Consider the following 18940-nt stretch of genomic DNA (forward strand, 5'->3'; position numbering starts at 1 on the left):
TTTTCTCCTTTCCATTTTTAGTTTTATTTTTCTACCCCAACTTTTTTTAATACATCGATATATTTACTTTGATTATAAAAAGATTTTTTAACTAAAATGGTTTTCGAGATTTGTATAACTCTTCACTTTGGTATTTGAGATTTAAAATTAATAGAAGTGGTATTTGAGATTGTCCATCATCAATCATCTTGATCATTGCATGAAAAATCTCCATTAAATAAAAATAAAACGACAAGAAGACCCTCAATTTTTTGTCTAATCTCCATTATATAAGAATAAAACGACAAAAATACCCTTAATTTTTTGTCAACTCATTTTGGCCTATTGTTTTAAATTGAAGGTATTTTTGTCCATTTTAATTTTTATTTAACATAATTTTTCACGAAATGACTAAAATGATTGATGATAGACAATCTCGGAGACCACTTATACTGATTTCAAAACTTAAGGATCAAAGTAAGAAGTTATGCAAATCTTAGAAACCATTTTGGCTAAAAAATCTTATAAAAAATAACTTAAACCACAATGAACTAGCTATAATAAGTTGATACTGAACCCGTCCAGGTACGTCGAGCAAGAGTATACTACTTTGTACCATCTTACCCGTCTGGCGAAAGATACCAACAAAAACATTCAAATTCAAATGTAAGAGGACGGTTGTTGCATAAAAAGAAGGCATATTTCTAATAAATAATTGGCACTCGTACATAATTCTGCCTTCTCTTTTTCCATAAAAAGAAGGCATGTTTCTGCTCTTACAATTACAGACTTGGAAGAAAAATTATGATCCTAACAAATCCAAATGCTACCAAAGGCTTCTTCAAGTGCCCTCTTCCTGCTTATCTCTCCACTCCACCCTCCTGCCCGACCACCCCTCTCTGCTCGCAGCTTCACCATTTCTTCATCGTCAACAGCGTATCCGTGCAGATCATGCCCCCCTCCTCCAAGTGGTAGTGGTTGTGGACCCATGCCGCCGGTTGGACGTGGTTGCCCTGAAACTGTAGGAGCATACTGGCCCTGTGTACCAGCACCAAATCCTGCTTGTGAGCCTTGGCTCAGACCCTATCATTAGACACATCATATCAGTTAACAAAATCTCTTTGAAGGATTTCAACATTTAAAATGTGCAAGGTCATATAAAGAAAACAAAAGAGAATGGATACACGTAACAATCCCACTCTTACCGCATCAGTTTCATTTTGTACAGGATGTCCCTTGCTTGCTGCGAGAGCTGCAGCAAGCTCTTCAGCCTATTCAATCAAAAACACCAGCATTAGAACCATGGCATAAACTTAGCGGAAAATATTTAAGAGTTCAATATTGCCACTTTGCCCGCATCCTCTTTTCCTCTTTTTTCATTATACAAAATCAGAAGGTTAGGAACAAAAAAGGAAAGGGATAAAAACATGGTGATCTTATTTTGAAGTACCTTACGAGCTCTGTTAATCATTATTTGTTCGGCATTTTCTTCCTGGTACTTGGCAATTTTCGATTCAATAGCAGGAACATCTATTCCTTCGATCAAGTCAAATGCTACAAAATGATTTTTCCCGTTGTCAGACTAACTTTTCATCACGATATAACCGTATAAGCAACAGCTAAGCTGAAAAACTTACTCATGTCCTCCACTTCCTCCAAGTAATCATTGTATTCTCTCAAGGAAGAAAAATCCTCTTCTCGTTTATTGAATCTACACAGTGAATCATCTCCGTCAAAGATGCATAATAGAATTGTTAAGCATATATTGGCTAATAGCAAATACTACAGTGCTTCAATCAGTTCCAATACTTAATACATCAAAAGATTCCATAATATCAAAATCCATAAGCTTGAATGCCTTTTAAATTCAGTTCAGTCCCATAAGTTTTACTCATTCATACAAAATATACAGCCGCATTACAGATTTTTCTCCTTGAAGAAGTGTTTGATTTACTTAATAAGTCCAGGATTCCTACTTAAACTTGAAGCACTTCTTAACATAACACTAACTTCAAATTTTCAACTACTTATTTTCTATGACTTCCAAGGTAACAACCAAAATTTGAATGTGTGCACAAAGACACATACACACATAGAGAGGGAGGGAGGGAGAAAGAGACAGAGAGTTACATGCTTGCAATCCTCTTCCTGACCACAATCTCCCTGTTCTGGGAATTAGAATTGGTAACCACCATTTTATTGCCCCTTCAGCCTTCTTTTCACCTTTTGCTCCTGCAAAATCAATGAGATCTCAAATTCCATTCTGTTTTAGCTACAACAAGATGAGTGTATATTTATATACTCGAACACGTTCGTGAAAATGTTAACTAGGGCCTCTATGTGATGCCCTTTCAAAACCAAATGGCTCTTAAATATTGAACCCTCAAAATTCAAACATCAAACGTAACACGTCTGGGCAATGAAAGATCAAGTCAATTACGCGCCCGAGGTTACCACAACATGAAGCACAACCACTTTGCACCACTCATAAGGAAATTGGATTCTAAATCCTCAGTCGAATGCCGTTTTAACTGAGAAGCTGTAATATAAAGATAAAATATCTAAATCCAATAAATGACCAAAGTCCATATGCCTAAGAAATTCTCGGTCCCTGCTTATCTAGCGATAACACAATCCCGCTAGTAATACCTCAGAATCATGGCATAGTCTTTAACACAATACTTGTCGAAAATTTCGTCACGTACCAAATTCGTTCAATATTTTGGAATAAGGAGTAGCATCCACATCACCAGATGAACTCTCACTGCCTAAACAGAAATTCTCATCTTTTTAAGTTCCACCCCACAACAAGAGAAAAGAAAACGAATTTCTTACTACTCAGGCTCTTTGATATCGATGTGAAGTATCTCATTATTCTTATATGCTGAGAATTATAGAACATGTAATTAGCATAACAAAAAGTCTGGTGTTTGCTAAATCAAGGTAAAGGTATTGAATTTATCAAAAATTAGAAGATGGGTTAGGCTTAGCGACCATGTTGGTCCGACCCAGTAACCAATCGAGCTTGATCACAACCTGGGTCGGCCATGGGTTGCACAAAATTGATAATTTAGAGAGAGAGATGTTGCAGAAGTTGCATACCTGGGAGATGGAGAGTGGACGATTGAGGTGAGGAGAGAAGGAGATGAAACTCAAGTCACACGACAGAAAACCAGTCTGCGGGGTGCGACGAGTGGGTGCAGCCTTGGAGGGGGAGGTTGGTTCGGTGGTGGGCGTGGTGGCGAGACGGGAAGGGAAGATTGTGAAAGAACGAGAAACTTTTACACTGATATTATTTTAGATATTATATTTATCGTCAGATCAATCTGACGGCCTATAGAAATAGATCTTACAGTTCCAAGGAAATTCTGATCTTATAATTCAAGGGAATTGATTGCGGTCATAAACTGTTGGGTTTTACCAAATAAATTAAAAAATTAAAAAATTCAACAGTAAAGAAGAAAATACAACAAACACAAGTTGACCACCGACTTTTATATTAAAATCAAACGGGTGTGATTATATTTTTTTTTAAAGAGTTTTAACGAAACACTTCTGTTACAGTTTATTTTTACTTTTTTTTAGTATTATTCACTACACTTTCATTTGTCATTTTTTATTAAAACCAAAATTTTTTTGGATTTTTTGTTTTTTTGGATTTTTTGTTTTTTTTTTTTAATGAGAATGAGACCACTAGAGAATAATTAGAACAAGTGATTGGCGACGAATTTCATATTTGTATTCCACACGACACGTTTTACGTTTGACTCTTTGTACTTGTGAATCAAACAATAGTAGTTAGGGAAGACTGAAATGCGCCTCTGATTCTTTCTAGTTCTTAAAAAGGTGAACTGACAAATAAATTAACCTCCTCCAATTTATCATTAAACTGGCCTAGATTTGGAAAGGTAAAAAAGCTTTTTATTCGCAAGTGGCCCTCTACCACTGTGATGGAGAGAAGTGTTATTCTTACATCACAGCGTAAGTTCAAACCTCGTTAGTTTCCTAATTTAACATCTTTTCTAATAAACATATCGTCTGATGAAGACAAAAATGCTTTTTATTCCTCAACGTTACAGTTACTTACAGTCAGAGGATACGGATTCCTTCCAATCTGTGTAGTGTTTTTATTCGTTGATTTGATTCCTGAAACTTGTACTTGCATTCCTAAAACTTTGAGCAAACTTTGCACACCAACATTAACATAAACCGCACATAAACTTTGGTTTGGTTTTCAGTTTCGGCCAACAAAAACCCGAACGGATCGAAACCAAACTCACCCCTGTTAACATCCTTGATACGTCTGTCTATAAATATGGCAGCACCAACACAAGGAGTATGCATTAACGTCCGAATTAATAAAAACAAGTTATCGAAAAGATTTACGTCACGTCAAATAACTAGCTACTTTCTTGTAAGAATCAGTTTATGAATCTAAATCCTTGATCTTCACTCATCCAAAACAGGTCAAAAACTCAAATGGTTCAAGGTCTCAAACATCGATAAACGCAAGTACGGATGATCCATCTGTGAAAAAATCGTAAATGTGATACGAAACTAGTGTTAATTAATGTTTACAATGGGATTCTAGTTCTACCATGTGAATGCAGGTAACACATACGACGGGTATGCATCGTATTTGGAAGCAAGAGCTTGCACGGAAGATAAATCTGCAACGTCTGCGAAACTATTGAGTCCAAGTTCATTTCCATGGATCCCACAGGTGACAAAAACTGATTGGATTGCAGCTGCATTTGCACCCTTGATGTCGTGGTGAAGAGAATCGCCAACTGCGATAGATTCAGCAGGCTCTACACCAGCTAAGTCCATAGCTGATTTGTAGATGATCTGTGTAAAAACGTATAATTAAGCTTGTCAGAAAGGAAAGCAAAGAGAACGGAGAAATCTATGAAACGAAATAACTGGGAAACAATTCACAATATCGTATTTGAGATAAGGTTTACATATCCATTTGCCAAATCAAGGAACAATGTGAGAAGAATGCACGTAGCATTAAAAAGCATTTCAAGTCGCTTTACTGAATAAAAAGTCACAAATCTAAAACCTCGCTAAACTATTTGACAGTCAAACAATTAAAGAAGTTGCACAAGAGTGGAGCAAAAGCTTTATGTTAGGGAACACCAAATATGTAAAACTCATACAAGGGTCAGATCGCGAGCTCAATATCTTGACCACATTTACGTGCTTGGATGCAACCAAGAGAAAGAAAGACAGTAGAGTGCAAAAGCAATATATATTAAGGTAAAAGTCAGTATCAATGGTAACCAGAACAATGTCGTTAAATTACCTTATCAGGCTTGCCCATCCATTTCACTTCACCCCCGAGCTTTTCATACTTGGAAGCCAAAGTCCCTAATAGAAAATTCATGAGGCACATATAAGCAAACAATCAACACAGCTAAAAATATCCATCATATATATGGGTATTGTATTCAGCCAAATAAATAGCATTACCAGGCATTACACGCAAAGCTCTAGCCTCAACAGTCACAAAATCTGGATTTGCTACCACCATAGGGATGTGTTTAGCAGCACATTGTTCCAATATACTTTCAAGTTCCTCAAGTTTCATTGGAATCGCATCACCAGAAGGACTCCCCAAGGCTTCAGAGCCATGGGCCAAAATAAATTCGGCGTCTTGAACATTCTCCACAACTTGTAATCCCAATCCCTACAAGAGATTGATAAAGTAATAGTAAGATCATATGACTAGGTTTTCAATTTCATGATTTCCATAGCTAGATTTTTCTGTTAAGCGAATCTGGGGAAATTTTAATGCGTGTGGATTAAAAAAAAAAAAAAAAAAAAAAAAATCAATCTTGAATCTTTTACAAATCATATTTGGCCTGTAAAGGATATTTTTCTTAAAATCAGTGACAGTAAATGATGAGATTCCTGTCTTACTGAAAAGTAAAGCCACTATGCCATAAAATTCAAATAGTATCTTAACGGACGCCTGAAGGAGGCGGGGGAGAAAGAAAGCCCCCAAAGGCTCCTTCAAGAAAGTGTGATACACTAGAGGAAGGGAGAAAAATGGCCTCCAGAGTTAACAATGGCTGTACCTCAAGAGATACGGTACCACGAGCACTCCAAGTCATATGAATACAAGATTTTCCCAGTGCAGCGAACCAAGCATCATCTCTCCTTTTACATGACACCATACAGGAGAAGTTACAATGTGGATGGTTGCAGAAATTAAACAGTTCGTCGTAATACCAATGCAAATGAGCCATAATGTTATCATATTGTTGGAAACCTACATGCGAGTCCTCATATAGTATTGATATTGTTCAAAGAATACATGGTTTGGTGGTCAACCTTAGTAAGTTTTGATGTGTCAGTTCCCCGCTAGTGATGGCTCCTACAAAAAGAGAAGGATCGAACCCGAGGCTTTTCAATTTATCCATGGTTGTAGACGAGCGTCTTGATGAATTACTTATAATAACCATCTTTGCACCACTGCTTGCTAGCTTCTTCACTATTAAACAAGAACAAGTTCAAACAAATCACCGCTGCCTCATTGCTTAATCGAGACTAGAACGACTTGTTGCACTACCAACTAAAACAGAAGCTTACCCAAATGCCAAAACAAACAGATGAAAACATACATGTTGAAATTGCACCAGGGTAAGGTTGCTTCCCATCATGGAGAACTCCAAACTGATCCAAGAACCAGGCCTGCACACACATCACCAAACACATAATTTATATTGTAAGTTGAAGTTTTGGAAAGCTTATGAAATCACTTCAAGCTCACTAAATCAACGAAAATACGCACATATAGAACTTCTAATAAATCTTTCGATCAAAACTAGAACCTTTCACTATTGGCATTACTTTGCTTACATGCAAGAAACCACTCCTCCTCCAATGGTGACATGGCATAGTTTTATCATACAAACTGTTCATTCCCTTCATCGTCATCTAAAGATCAATCTCTAGAAAAAGTTATTTGATCCAGAGACCGTTCAATCATCCATATGTATCAAACAAATTGACGATTCAATCTGAGGATGTCACTTGTTAACATAACCATCGTCGACAACACATATGAATAGCTCAACGGTCTCCAAAGTGAATGAATTTTCAGAGATCGTCTTTATCGAAGGGACAATGGCAGGACACTAAAACGTGTTTTATTAATTATTTAGCTTCCATTTACTGAATAAGTTCTTTTTTTTTAAATCCAAGATTTGTAAAAAGTTCTATTCGTGCTTAATTACGGAATTCAGGATCGAAAGAGTAGAGGAAAACCTAGAAAGACTTTGGAAGAGACTCTAAGAAAAGACACTTGAAACAAACGAAAGACGTGACACAAAACCGAGCACAATAGCATTCTAGGATTCATATAGCCGACCCAAAAGCCTTTTATTTATTTTTGTTGTGCTTAATTATGCATAAAACTTGGATTAAGCTAGGAGAGGAGATTTCGGGCAAAATCTGAATTTGTAATTTAAAGAAAACGAATAATCAGGTGAAAGGAAAGCGAAAATGGATAGCAAAGCGAACCTTGAAACGGTGCGTTTCGGCAAGCTGTTGGAGGCCATTTATGCTCTGGAAGAGATGAGCGTCGGTCGATTGAACAGAGCACCTGGGCATCATCTTCTTCTTCCGCCCTGTGTGGTTCGTTCGGTTGGTGTGCTTGTTTGATATTTTACTTACACGTTATAAGGCCCCGCACGTGAGAAGCTAACTTGTTCTGAATCTATTTGCCAATCAGTCCCTTACCTTTTTGGTAATTTAAGGGTAGAGGCCACATTATCTGCTTAAAGTCGTTTGTCATCTAACAAAATTGATTTTTAAAAAGTGACCTTAGGGATGAACGTTTTTGAACATTAAACAGCATTGAGATGAGAACCGAACCAAGGGGGAGGGGTGGAGAAAATTTTCAATGTGCCGGATATGAATCAGTATATTGAGTATCGTAATATAAGTGATTAATAACATAATTAAGATGAGAACTGAATTGAAGGAAACGGAAAGAAGAAATATTTCAATGTGCTTGATATAAATCATGTAATATAAGCGGTTAATTTTTTTTCTTCAGTGATTTAATCATTTATATTACGTACTTGATGTACCAAGACCATGTTACCAGCACACTAAAAATTTCTCGAGACAGAGAACACAAAGCTATTACATTAATTTGAAGAACAGGAAGTTTTGAACCCGAATGCATGAAAACTATAAACCTAAATAGAACATTGAACCATATGCAAAATGACACTTGTGCATCCAACCAACATCAGATTAAAATAATTTTTTCCAGCGACTTTCTAAAATCTAAACTACCGAAATGAAAATTCAAATTTGAAAGGCATCCTTTTAGCCAATGCCAGATTAAAATATTTTAACAAGGCTACTAGAAAAAAGAAAGGGATCGAGGGGTGACAATCTTAAGGATACAAATGGCAAGTTTGCGTTTGCATAGCAGTTTGCACTACGATTATTGAAGGGCACAGCCTGTTCCAACTTCTACGTCGACGGTCACACCAGTTTTTTCCCGTCTTTTTTTTTTTTTAGTTTACAACGACGTCTTGAAAGGAGACATGAGTAACCAAGCCTTACAGTAGATGAATTCTTCCTGCTCATTCAGCACCAAGTGCGAAATGAAACCTTCACGAGTCGCTGATAAGCTGTTCGGATGCTGGCATGATAAGTTGTTCGGACGCTGGCATTGAAGATCCTGACAAGAAGGATTTGATGAGTGTGAGAGCTTGCTTGGGTTTGTGCAGAGGAACTTCATGGCCTGCTCCCCTCACCGACACAAATGTCAGCCCGGCATATTCTTGTGTCCATCCTCCAACCTGTTAATTAACGAGGGGTAACTGTATTACATCATGTTGTTTTTGAAGGATAAAAACCATTCTAGGTGTAATATGTAGTTTCAAAGTAATAGTTCTATGTTTGAAACAAGAATTTTAATTCGTATCCTGTTTCAGTATTCTGTTTCTAATGGGGAGAGAATAGTTCCCAGAGGTTCTTTACCTGCCCATCATCGTACCATGCACGCCAAGGTTTGACAGTTGGAAGCTTAAGAGCATCTATACTGTATCGGGTAGATGTAATTGGGATTACGGCATCATTATCACCACTGCCAAAGATGGAAAAACAGCAAAAGTAGGATGAGTACCAGCAAGTTAACTATACAAAAATGGTATTCCCAAACCATGTGCCAAAAATGCCTCCTTTACAATCAACACATTATTCCATACTGTTTATATAACAACCATGAAAAACAAAAGGATTGAGTGAAGTTAATTATATTTTTTGGAACTAATCCCCAAAATTTAAAGAAGCATCGAATCTATATCAGCATGGTGATGAGAGGGACCTGAACATCCATATACGCAGTCCTGAATGTATCAGCTCCTTGTAAACGTCCAGCACTGTCCTAGGAGAATCCTTCCAAGTCATACCTACCACATCACTACAAAACAGCAAAATATGGGATTACATAATATGTAAACCTTTCCACCCTAATATAAGCGGGGAAAACAAAATTTTATACATTGTTTAAATTCCAGATGCAAATTAGGATAACATATCCCAGTTGCAGGCAAGACATTTTTACGCAGCTTCTGCTCCACCACCCACAGATGGAGGCAAGATGGTGGTTGACTAAAACTTCAATGTATTCTTCACCTTCTTAACCATTACAATTTATTCAATCAAAGTCCATATTTAGTAGACGCAAATAGGGTTAGCCAAAGCTCCTTTAGTCTTGAGCCATCGATGCTCTTCAGGACTGGCTCATTATAAACCAAAAGTTCTAATGCAATCAAAAGAATGAAGCACTTTTTTCAACTGATTACCTGCATGTTGCCCATTTAGATGGTGCGTGATCTGGATCAACGTGAAGTGCCTTTTGAACCTCAGGTAGATTGAAGTATACAACTGAGTGTGCCTCGGTGCAAGGATCATATTTCTGACTGATGTGGCCAACCGTCTATCAAATGGAATCACATTTCGGCATCAGTATGATAACACATCTTGCAAGCATATTCTTTTTGGAAAGAAAGGAAATTCTTGATTCATTAAGAACTTTAAAGTAAGAGATGAACTCGAATGCAGTTTACTAGGAAGTTTATTGTGCACTCACATTCCTTCGTTTCCGCAGCCCATTTGACTGGCTAACATTAGCAGGGCATGAAGGAGTGTAGATGCTGTACGGGTCAATGTTTCCAAGTTCCGCATTAGCAATGTCAAGAATATTATCACATGAATTTGAGGTGTGTATAAATGACTGGAAGTCACACAGAAGGTTCAGCAACTTGTAAGTTTGATCGGAAATCAAACCAGCCGACCACATAAATTGGAAAACGCCTAAGTGATCATGGTAATCATCGGTTAGAGCATTTCCCACCTGCAAAACAAATATACTTTGTTATTTCGATGTGTTTGAACAACGTAAAATATCCCAAACCTTTTCCTTAGAAAAGCATGTAGTCCATATACCATATAACCCTTCAGATTAACTGCTTTTTCCTTAGTTTTCAAGTTGTACTTTACAATTGCTTGACTCAGCTGAGGAACATAATGTCCTGGTACACAAGACGGAACCAATCAAGTCATAAATAATACACCAAAATACAATAATTATTTATATTACATTAATATAAAGAACATAAGTTCAATATACCTCCGTAGCTCTCTCCTGTAATGTAAAAGTCTCTTCCCTTGTACTGGGGAAAGCGCTCAAACCATTTCAATAGAAATGTTAGAGAATCATCGGCTGCAAAACAACAGAAATTAATAAACTGACGTGCATAAACTAACAACATAAATCGCTTGAAGCATAACAATTAGACATGAGATAGTACCCGTCCTTTTATCTCCATTGGATAGCAAATCAGAAGAAGTGTTCGAATAAGAAAACCCAACTCCAACAGGTGAATCGAAAAATAGAACATTAGCAACTGCAAACAATGTAAAAGGAATCAGGCATTTGCATAGAATGTATCTGCAAAGAACTAATAAGAAATGGTATCATCATTCTGAAAATATACCCTACTCCTGACCTATACATATCATTCATAGACGTAACTGATAAATACACAATTAGTAACATTCCTCACAGATAGTACAACCCAAAACTTCTAGCGGTCTAGCTGATACCTTTTCGTAGCAGTACATTTTAGCTCATGTAATTGAACATAGTTATGAAAAGCTTCTCACCTTGATTCCAAGAGTAAGGGTTCAAATACAGGGTCTTCCCGTCTGCCTCGATATGAAACGGGCCAATTTCTTCGGCCATACCATACGCAATGGATGAGCATCCAGGTCCTAAGGAGGTCAGAAACCATTCAAACAAAATTCTATACCAAGTAAGAAACAGCAAATTGGCAACAAAAACTCAAGAAAAAACTACTCACAAGCAAATGAATAAGAAATTAATCAACTTTCTACCTAACAAGTTCATCCGAACGCTCAAAAGATTTTTGGGCACCTCAAAAAACAATTTTTTTCCCAGAAATGTATTCCAAATATTAAACAAAATGGAAGGACATGCCAAATTTTAGCAGCAAACAAAAGTCAAAGCAGCACCATCGCAAGGAAAAATGAGAAGCTATATGCACAAAGATTTTAAAAAACGAAGCCTTATGCAAAAAAATTGGAGCTTGATGCAAAAAAAAAGAAAAGAAAAGAAGATTGAAGGGTGGACCTCCATTAAGCCAGAGAACAATGGGCTTGGAGTGAGGGTCCTCGGCAGCTTCGACAAACCAGTAGAAAAGAGCTCTCCCGGTTTCTTCATTGACAGGGACGTACCCAGAAAAGTGGGCAAAGCTGAGGTTGAAGCTCTGCCCTGGGAGTTCGGCAACTCTGTCCAATTTCTGCTGGGCAAATAGGTTGGCCGGAGGAGCTGAAAAAACACTGCCCAGATGGAGATTGAGGAGGATGATCAAGCATTTGAGAGCAGAATCCCATCGGGGTTTCGCCATTTTTCTGGGCTAAAACTCGAGAGAAAGACAGAGGAGGAGCTTAGCTGAGAGAAATAGGAGGTTGGCTCTGGTGGTTTTACTGGCAAACCACCGTATATGCAAGTCTGACCTGGTATCCGTCTTTGTCATCTTTGGAAAACGGGCCAAAAGATATGATATCATTCGATATCTTTTCAGAAATATAATAAAAAATGAACACTACTTGGGTGTTGAAGAATTCAACGGTCACACTTACGGATGGATACGTATCCAAGTTTTGATTAAAATCAAGTTCTTTCCATAAAAATGGGATAATCCTTTTTATTTTCATCATCTTCTATTCTCTTTTCTCACGTTCTCTATTTTGTTTTTCTTCTTTTATAAAAAAATTAATATAAAATATTAACGTAATTTAATAATGATCATTCAAATAGAAGAAAAGGAAATAAGAGAGAGAAAAAAAATCCTAAAAAATGAACGGTAAAAATTAATATTAAATTGATTTTAAAAAACATCGTGTTCACTTCACAAATTTATTTGTTACTATAGTTGAACGATACTGGAGAGAAAAATTCAAGTACAAAATATTGGATATAAAATTAAACGCACTTTAATTATTTGAGCTTTAATCCTCCTTCACATGGGAACAGACTTTAACTCTTGAGGCTGCCGGAATCCAAAAAAAGCTTAACCGCAATTGCAGTTCATCGAAATTATTACCAACATTTTCTTGGCCGTGACCGAAACTGTTTTCGTCGTATACATGTCATCTCAAGAAACCTTTCTGCTGCTAACAAAACAGAGATTCATCTTTTTGTCTTGAACCAAAATCCCAAATTTTTTTTTTATATATTCAAAATGATAATTGAGATTGGTATAACCATGACTTTGGTCTTTGAGATTTGAAATTGATATAAGTAGTCTCTGAATTAGTCCATCAACAATTATTTGGATCATTCTATGAAAACTCTCTGTTAAAGAAGGATCAAATGACAAAAATATTTTTAATCTAAAAAGGAATGGCCCAAAATGATATAATAAAAACTAAGAATACTTTTGTCATTTTCTTCCTCGTTAAACGGAGATTTATCACGGAATGACCAAAATGATTAAGGGTGGACAAACTCGATAAACAGTTCTATTGATTTCAAATCTCATGGATCAAAGTAAAGAGTTATACTAATTTCAATGATCATTTTTAACTAAAAAGCCAAAAAAAGAAGAAAAAAAAAATCAAGTTTTGAAGAAAACAAGTCCTTGTATGATATCAACTGACATTTGAAGTTTAATGGTAGTTGTAATCATTTCATTTGATTGAAGGAGGTGTCACATTCGTCTAAATTTAACTATAATATGTCTCGCATTCGACTCACATGAGTGTGAGGACGATCTCGCATGATATCGCTAACATCGCCTATGTATATTAAAATAGGGGGTCTTACTGTCTTTAGAGAGTTGGCTTGTATACGGAGTAAACTTGAGAGAGCCAACTTGTCAAAGTTGCCTTATGAATTGTCACGTTGGTTACTGTCAGTCTCCTTGCTCAACAAGCATCCTTGATTCTTATACGACACTTACTTTAAGTGAACCACAGAAAGAAGAGTCTAAAATATTAATAATAATAATAATAACAATAATATAAATAATTTTGCACAACCTTAATTCAGAGTGTATCTTCTAACAGAATTATCACTTAATTAGCTTAAGTAACCTTCATTAGCTTGCTAATACAGCTCAGATCGACTTTCGAGTTAGAACGCGAGGTTCTATTGAAGTAGTGCAGCCTACTGCAAGAAAATATCAACGTTTATGCTTCTGACAGATCAGCATTCTCTTTGATTGGAAGTTTTGAGTCAGGAGATGGATCTTGGATGCCTTCTGTATCAGACGGTTGAGATTCATGCTTTGCAGCAGCCTGCAATACTCGGTTCTTGACATCTGAGGATGAAGGAGATGTTGGCAGTCCAATGCCGTTTGATTCCAATTTTCCGGCAGTCCATGATAGTGCCTGAGCTCCCAGTCTAACAGGAGAAAGCAGCAGCCTTCAATGAAAATAACATAGCGGCCACAATAAAACGACATGAATCAGCACAATCTAAATAACGTGGTTTTTGGCTGTTTGAAGACACAATCTACTGGGCCTCATGTAGTTAGCTTTACCTCACATCTTTCTTAAAATCATCTGCGGTCTCATAAGATGCCACCCGCCGATAAATGGTCTGGTGGAATAAAAGAAATGAGCAACGAGAAAGGGGAAGAATTAAAAACTAAAGCACCCATTCTGGGAAGATTATAATACCTGACCAACACCAACAACGCCAATCAGTTGTAATGTCTTCTCCCACTCTGTAATACAATGAATCATGCTAATTAGAGATGGAGAAGAAATCCGGCAGAAGGGAAGGAAAAATGAATGTAAAAATTGGTAAATCTTAAAATGAAACTTCACTTTCGATGTGCCCTATAAGCAATCCAATTTCTTTATAGAGATAAATTTAAGGCACATATACACACCTAGTAGTGCATACAATGCTGCAATCAATCCCTGCACAGAAGGTAGTTGCATACGTTAGCAAATAATGCACTTGAAATTGCATGGCAATTAAACATTTTTATAACACAAAACAAATCCAGTTTCCATAATACAAAAGATGGATCAATATAAAGTAGAAAGTAGAAACTAATGAAGACAATTTGTCTTACCACACCAGACCCAAGAACTTGCACCGGAGAAGGACTGATATCCTCCAGAATTGCCTCAGCTTCCTAAAATGATACAATTTTTGAAACAAAGTTAAGAAAAAATGGGTCCACGTTACATACAAGAGAACCTCAGCCAGTGCAATCCAACAATGTTGTTAAAAAGGAAGCAATCGCATCAGATATTATCAAGGGAATTAGATGTCAATCGTAGAAGTTCACCAACCAGCATATTATCATCTTTTGTATTTATTATAATTTACAAGAATAAACAGCTTCAGAGTGATAAATACCTCATTGAGTATGGTAAATGTTGTCTCAGGTTTGAGTTCCTTAATACGGAGACCATTTTTCACCCAAGACTTAAAGCCACCTTGAACCAAGTACGGTTTCTGTAATTTAAACATCTCAAGGTGTTAGTATCTACGAAATTGCTCTGCGATTCCAGAAATACCAAAAATTTAGATGAATTGAGTGGTTTTCTTAAGATACGAGACATACGAGTTACCATAAGAAAAGTCCTAATGATTTTGTTAATTAAAATATTAATCTTTATCCTGCATTATATACTTGCCTTGAGCCCAAGCTTTCTCAAGGATCTTGCAATACCTTTGGAACGAGTACCATCAGCATCCATAACTATGACCTTGGACCTGTCCTACACAGAGTACAAAACCACATAGAACTCATTATTCATTACTCAAACCAGATGCTAATCATCATACTTTCCAATAGTTTTAGGCATAAGATCCTGCTGTCGGATGTGAAAGTTCTTTTAGGAGCATACAACCCTGTTCGGGTCCTTGGAAAAATATGATAATATATATACCTAAGGTCACCAGGGCAGTGCTAAAAACTTGAAATTGAATGATTTTTATCCTTAGAATTTCCTTTCTCATATTTTTGTTGGCCAAAAAATTGTGATTGAAGTTCTTCAGGTGGAGAGTGTAAGATACTTTCAGGTGTCCATGGTCACCAAATATGGTACCATCGCTAAAGAACGGAGAATTGCTAGGTCCCAGTCCAAGATCTTCCTCTAAACTTTTAGTAAGATTCAAATAAGAACTTTTATCTTGGTATAGTTTTAAGGCATATAAAAGCCTGAAACTGCTTACCTGAACAACCTTCAAATTCCTAATAACAGCAGCAGTCAAGGTGTCATTAAGATCCCTTCCACTCTTCACTAATTTCCATACAGCGCCATCAACCTGAAATTTTGTTCAACAAGTTCAGAACAAAAGCACAAAAAGTATATGGAGAGGAGGATATGACTGCTTTCACCCTAGCAAATATGTAATACGATTATGTCATTCATATCTTCAAAAAATTGCAATCTAACAGTAAGCCAACCTCAGGTAGGGACACACTTGCATAGCGAAAGCGAGCTGCTCGTCGAAGATCAGGAATACCCTCTCTTTCTCTCAGAACCTTCATAATGGAAATTCCAGATCCAATCATTGGCAAATTTGAGAAGCAAACACTTAGCAATAGTATTTAAAGTCATACTTTAAACTGAGGGTGAGAAGAATTTGCTTTTATTCTATCATAGAACGTACAAAGGAGCATGAATTTGAACACTGGACGTTGTTTTTTACTTTAGGCAGTTAAAATGATTCTTGGTTTATTCAGCCCCCGTAGGCAAAATTTTGATAATATTATCAGCGCAACCAAATATAAAGGCCAAAAAGTAAGCAATATCTTGCCTCAGGTCGGACATCAATGAGCACAGCATTCTCTTTCCCTGTCAAGAGCTCCAATGTCGATTGAGGAGATAAATCTCCAGCGTAACCACTGTATGTCCACACCCGATAAATGACCCTGCAGCATATCTGATAAGAAATATAAATTTCTCACACAGCAGGATACTTATAATCCTTTATGTACAAATGGAAAAGGAAAAGCATTCTTCATTTAGAACAGAAGGATATCCATACCATAAAGTGGCCGAGGTGCCAAGAAATAGAACAAATGGAATGACCGGATCATTTGGGTCCAAGCCAAGATTTTCCTCCAACCCCTCAATCGAAATATAAACCTGCATTCAACAGATTCAGATTCAGCTGACAATATTACTCAGAAAACTGTCATTACAAAAGCGGCAAACTCAGGATATAAATGATTGAACATATAATGTAAGCTTATAACGGAAAGTATACTTTCCAGCATAAGTTGTCAACACAATATACAGGAAACTATAACAAAGTGGGGATGATGGTTTGGAAGAAAAAAAAGCATCCAACCAAAATCAACTAACCGGCCTTTTTTTTTTCTTTCAGAGAACCAGTTTGAACCTTACAAATTATTTAGAATAATGTACAACTCTGCAAACCACAATTCATTTTCCTTTACAGCTCAACCAAATAGCCCTATATAATGGACGTGTACTATTAATACCTGTTGAAAAGCAGTTTTGGCAGGCCCCAAGAACTCTGCAACTCTCTTTTCAGACAAATTTAGTGCATCACTGATGTCAGGAGGGAGAAAGGCCTTGACAGACTGGTAAGAGCTAACAGCTAAGGAAGCCCCATTTGATAGAGAATCTTCCACCACAACAATTGAACGTCTCAAGACATCAATAGCAACAACAGCTCCTTTACTTGTGACTTCCTTAAAGTCGCTTGAAAATTTTGTCATTTTACTACCACCATATTGTCCCGTTTGATCCACTGTTGAAAACAATCCGCCAACAGTATTATCCACTGCTTCTGTAGCACTTTTAACAACAGATGTTATTGATGAAGTGATTGTATCTACTGAGGTTTTAACTATATTTTCGCCCTTATCTACTGAAGCACTGAAAGACTTGCTAACCCCATCAATAAAATCCTCAATACTAGTTTTCACACTGGATAATCGATCACTATCCACGTCAAGGGAGTCAGGTACAGAGATGGAATTCCCCGGTGTTAAATCAGTAGCTGATATGCTTTCAGGTTCTACAGCTGCCGGTAAGACACTTGCATTTTCAGTTGACGGATTAGTAAAGTCCACGAGTCCCTCATCAGGAGCCAATAGGCTAGAGCTGTCTACAAACTTCAGTTCCACCCTTCCCAGCGGATGCTGTTCATACATGGTTCCAGTAGAAGAGCTACACGTGTCTGAATACTTGCACTTGAGATGGTCTGGTTCATATGAGTGGGAACACCTGTTAACAAAATCCAGAGAGACAGACTGTTCTGTCGAATACAACGACTTTGTAGCGTGTGCTTTAAAGAAATCTCTTTGAAAAGGCATTGCCTTTGACAAGCCCAGAGTGCCCCTGTATCCCATAATGTATCTGGCTTCAAGATCCTTCTGGAACTGGGAACTGGCATTCAACCCTCCATGAATGGAAATCTGGGAAATTCATTTGCACACATGTAAATTTCAAATTCGGAATTTCACAATAAGTTTGACCAAAAATGTTTCACAAATATGACATAATGTCAAACAAAATTAGCTGTTTCAAATTCTCTTTCACCACAAGCTGATCATAACATGCTTCAATATGTACAAACCACATCAACTCCCCACTCCCCCCCCCCCCCCACACAAATAAATTGGAAAAAAAAAACACCCGAGAACTATAAGTTTTACACAAAAACATTTCACGAGCTCAATTAGAGCGAAAGCCCCATCATTTTATTCACTTGTCATACTTTAATTGATACTTATTTATGTAAAAAGTATTTTTCTCCTGTAAAAGCGATATTCTAAACTACTCTAATTTGATAGGCCAGGAACGGACTAATTAACTGACCTAACTCACTTCTGCACGAAGCTTAAGGGTGTGTTTGGATGAGGCAATCTTAAAGAAAAAACTTGCTTACCGAGCATGTAGATGTTACCTGAGAATGGGAGGAACAGCTTGAGGTGGCTGAGCAAACAGGCAACATTGCCGTACCACCCCGCCGACCAAAACTCAATTATTCAGCAACAAACACAATCAAATTCCACCAACACTTTGCCAAAATAACCCTAAACTAACGTTAAATTGCATAAAAAAGGAAGTGTTTTTGCAAAGAAAATTATTACTTCTGCGGCTTCTTCTTGCTACAGTGATCAGAAAAATGGGTTTTCGATTTTATATGGAATAGTCGGAGGAAAGAATAAGATAATGATGATATGACGGAATAAAATCGTCCAATGAAATACCTTCTTCTTTGCCTCTCGTTTTTCGGTGGGGACATGTACTTGTTTTTGGCATTCTTGTGGGGTTTTGGCGCAACGTCCCTGTACTTTCCCCGTATTCAGTTTTCTTTCCCGCGAGTTTTGGCATTTTACATTTTTTTTTTTCATTTAACAGAAAAATACTCGATTTTACCGGATTTTATATATTT

The 18940-nt window shown here is 37.0% G+C and overlaps 4 protein-coding genes across 8 annotated transcripts; all 4 read right to left on the bottom strand.

Annotated features, from left to right (window-relative positions):
• Positions 1 to 657: 657 nt before the first annotated feature.
• LOC137743004 (cyclin-dependent kinase-activating kinase assembly factor-related / CDK-activating kinase assembly factor-like protein) lies at positions 658 to 3264 on the bottom strand. Its single transcript, XM_068482929.2, has 6 exons — positions 3082 to 3264; positions 2110 to 2211; positions 1617 to 1690; positions 1430 to 1533; positions 1185 to 1250; positions 658 to 1062 (listed from the first exon to the last, which is right to left on the bottom strand). Exons 2-6 carry the CDS (start codon positions 2172 to 2174, stop codon positions 790 to 792), a joined length of 582 nt encoding a protein of 193 aa, XP_068339030.1. The 5' UTR covers positions 2175 to 2211; positions 3082 to 3264; the 3' UTR covers positions 658 to 789.
• Positions 3265 to 4404: 1140 nt separating this feature from the next.
• On the bottom strand, positions 4405 to 7670 carry LOC137743265 (Haloacid dehalogenase-like hydrolase (HAD) superfamily protein). 3 transcript variants are annotated; one of them, XM_068483135.2, is made up of 7 exons: positions 7510 to 7670; positions 6609 to 6678; positions 6319 to 6478; positions 6063 to 6144; positions 5455 to 5671; positions 5288 to 5352; positions 4405 to 4827 (listed from the first exon to the last, which is right to left on the bottom strand). In XM_068483135.2, exons 1-7 carry the CDS (start codon positions 7600 to 7602, stop codon positions 4573 to 4575), a joined length of 942 nt encoding a protein of 313 aa, XP_068339236.2. In that variant the 5' UTR covers positions 7603 to 7670; the 3' UTR covers positions 4405 to 4572. The 3 variants fall into 3 exon arrangements, with proteins under 3 accessions (XP_068339236.2, XP_068339243.1, XP_088542152.1); XM_068483142.2 differs by having other exon boundaries at positions 6577 to 6678; positions 7510 to 7640; XM_088686026.1 differs by lacking the exon at positions 7510 to 7670 and having other exon boundaries at positions 6577 to 6687.
• A 619-nt stretch (positions 7671 to 8289) lies between these two features.
• SCPL29 (serine carboxypeptidase-like 29) lies at positions 8290 to 12124 on the bottom strand. The gene is made up of 10 exons (XM_068483131.2): positions 11666 to 12124; positions 11179 to 11286; positions 10824 to 10919; positions 10643 to 10735; positions 10459 to 10544; positions 10103 to 10366; positions 9816 to 9949; positions 9335 to 9430; positions 8989 to 9094; positions 8290 to 8807 (listed from the first exon to the last, which is right to left on the bottom strand). The coding sequence occupies exons 1-10, from the start codon at positions 11940 to 11942 to the stop codon at positions 8619 to 8621; spliced, it is 1449 nt and encodes a 482-aa protein (XP_068339232.2). The 5' UTR covers positions 11943 to 12124; the 3' UTR covers positions 8290 to 8618.
• Positions 12125 to 13533: 1409 nt separating this feature from the next.
• LOC137743244 (uncharacterized) lies at positions 13534 to 18714 on the bottom strand. Of its 3 annotated transcripts, none has more exons than XM_068483127.2 (13): positions 18449 to 18712; positions 17016 to 17957; positions 16556 to 16656; positions 16325 to 16439; positions 15972 to 16049; positions 15737 to 15829; positions 15196 to 15279; positions 14915 to 15013; positions 14625 to 14687; positions 14436 to 14466; positions 14221 to 14267; positions 14082 to 14140; positions 13534 to 13963 (listed from the first exon to the last, which is right to left on the bottom strand). In XM_068483127.2, exons 1-13 carry the CDS (start codon positions 18494 to 18496, stop codon positions 13729 to 13731), a joined length of 1995 nt encoding a protein of 664 aa, XP_068339228.2. In that variant the 5' UTR covers positions 18497 to 18712; the 3' UTR covers positions 13534 to 13728. The 3 variants fall into 3 exon arrangements, 2 of the variants coding, with proteins under 2 accessions (XP_068339228.2, XP_068339222.2); XM_068483121.2 differs by having other exon boundaries at positions 18431 to 18712; XR_015957347.1 differs by lacking the exon at positions 13534 to 13963 and having other exon boundaries at positions 14371 to 14466; positions 18431 to 18714.
• Positions 18715 to 18940: the final 226 nt, after the last annotated feature.

The sequence above is a fragment of the Pyrus communis genome, chromosome 15 (assembly GCF_041283825.1).
Source record: "Pyrus communis isolate YQ-2024b chromosome 15, ASM4128382v1, whole genome shotgun sequence".
Taxonomy (NCBI): Eukaryota; Viridiplantae; Streptophyta; class Magnoliopsida; order Rosales; family Rosaceae; genus Pyrus; species Pyrus communis.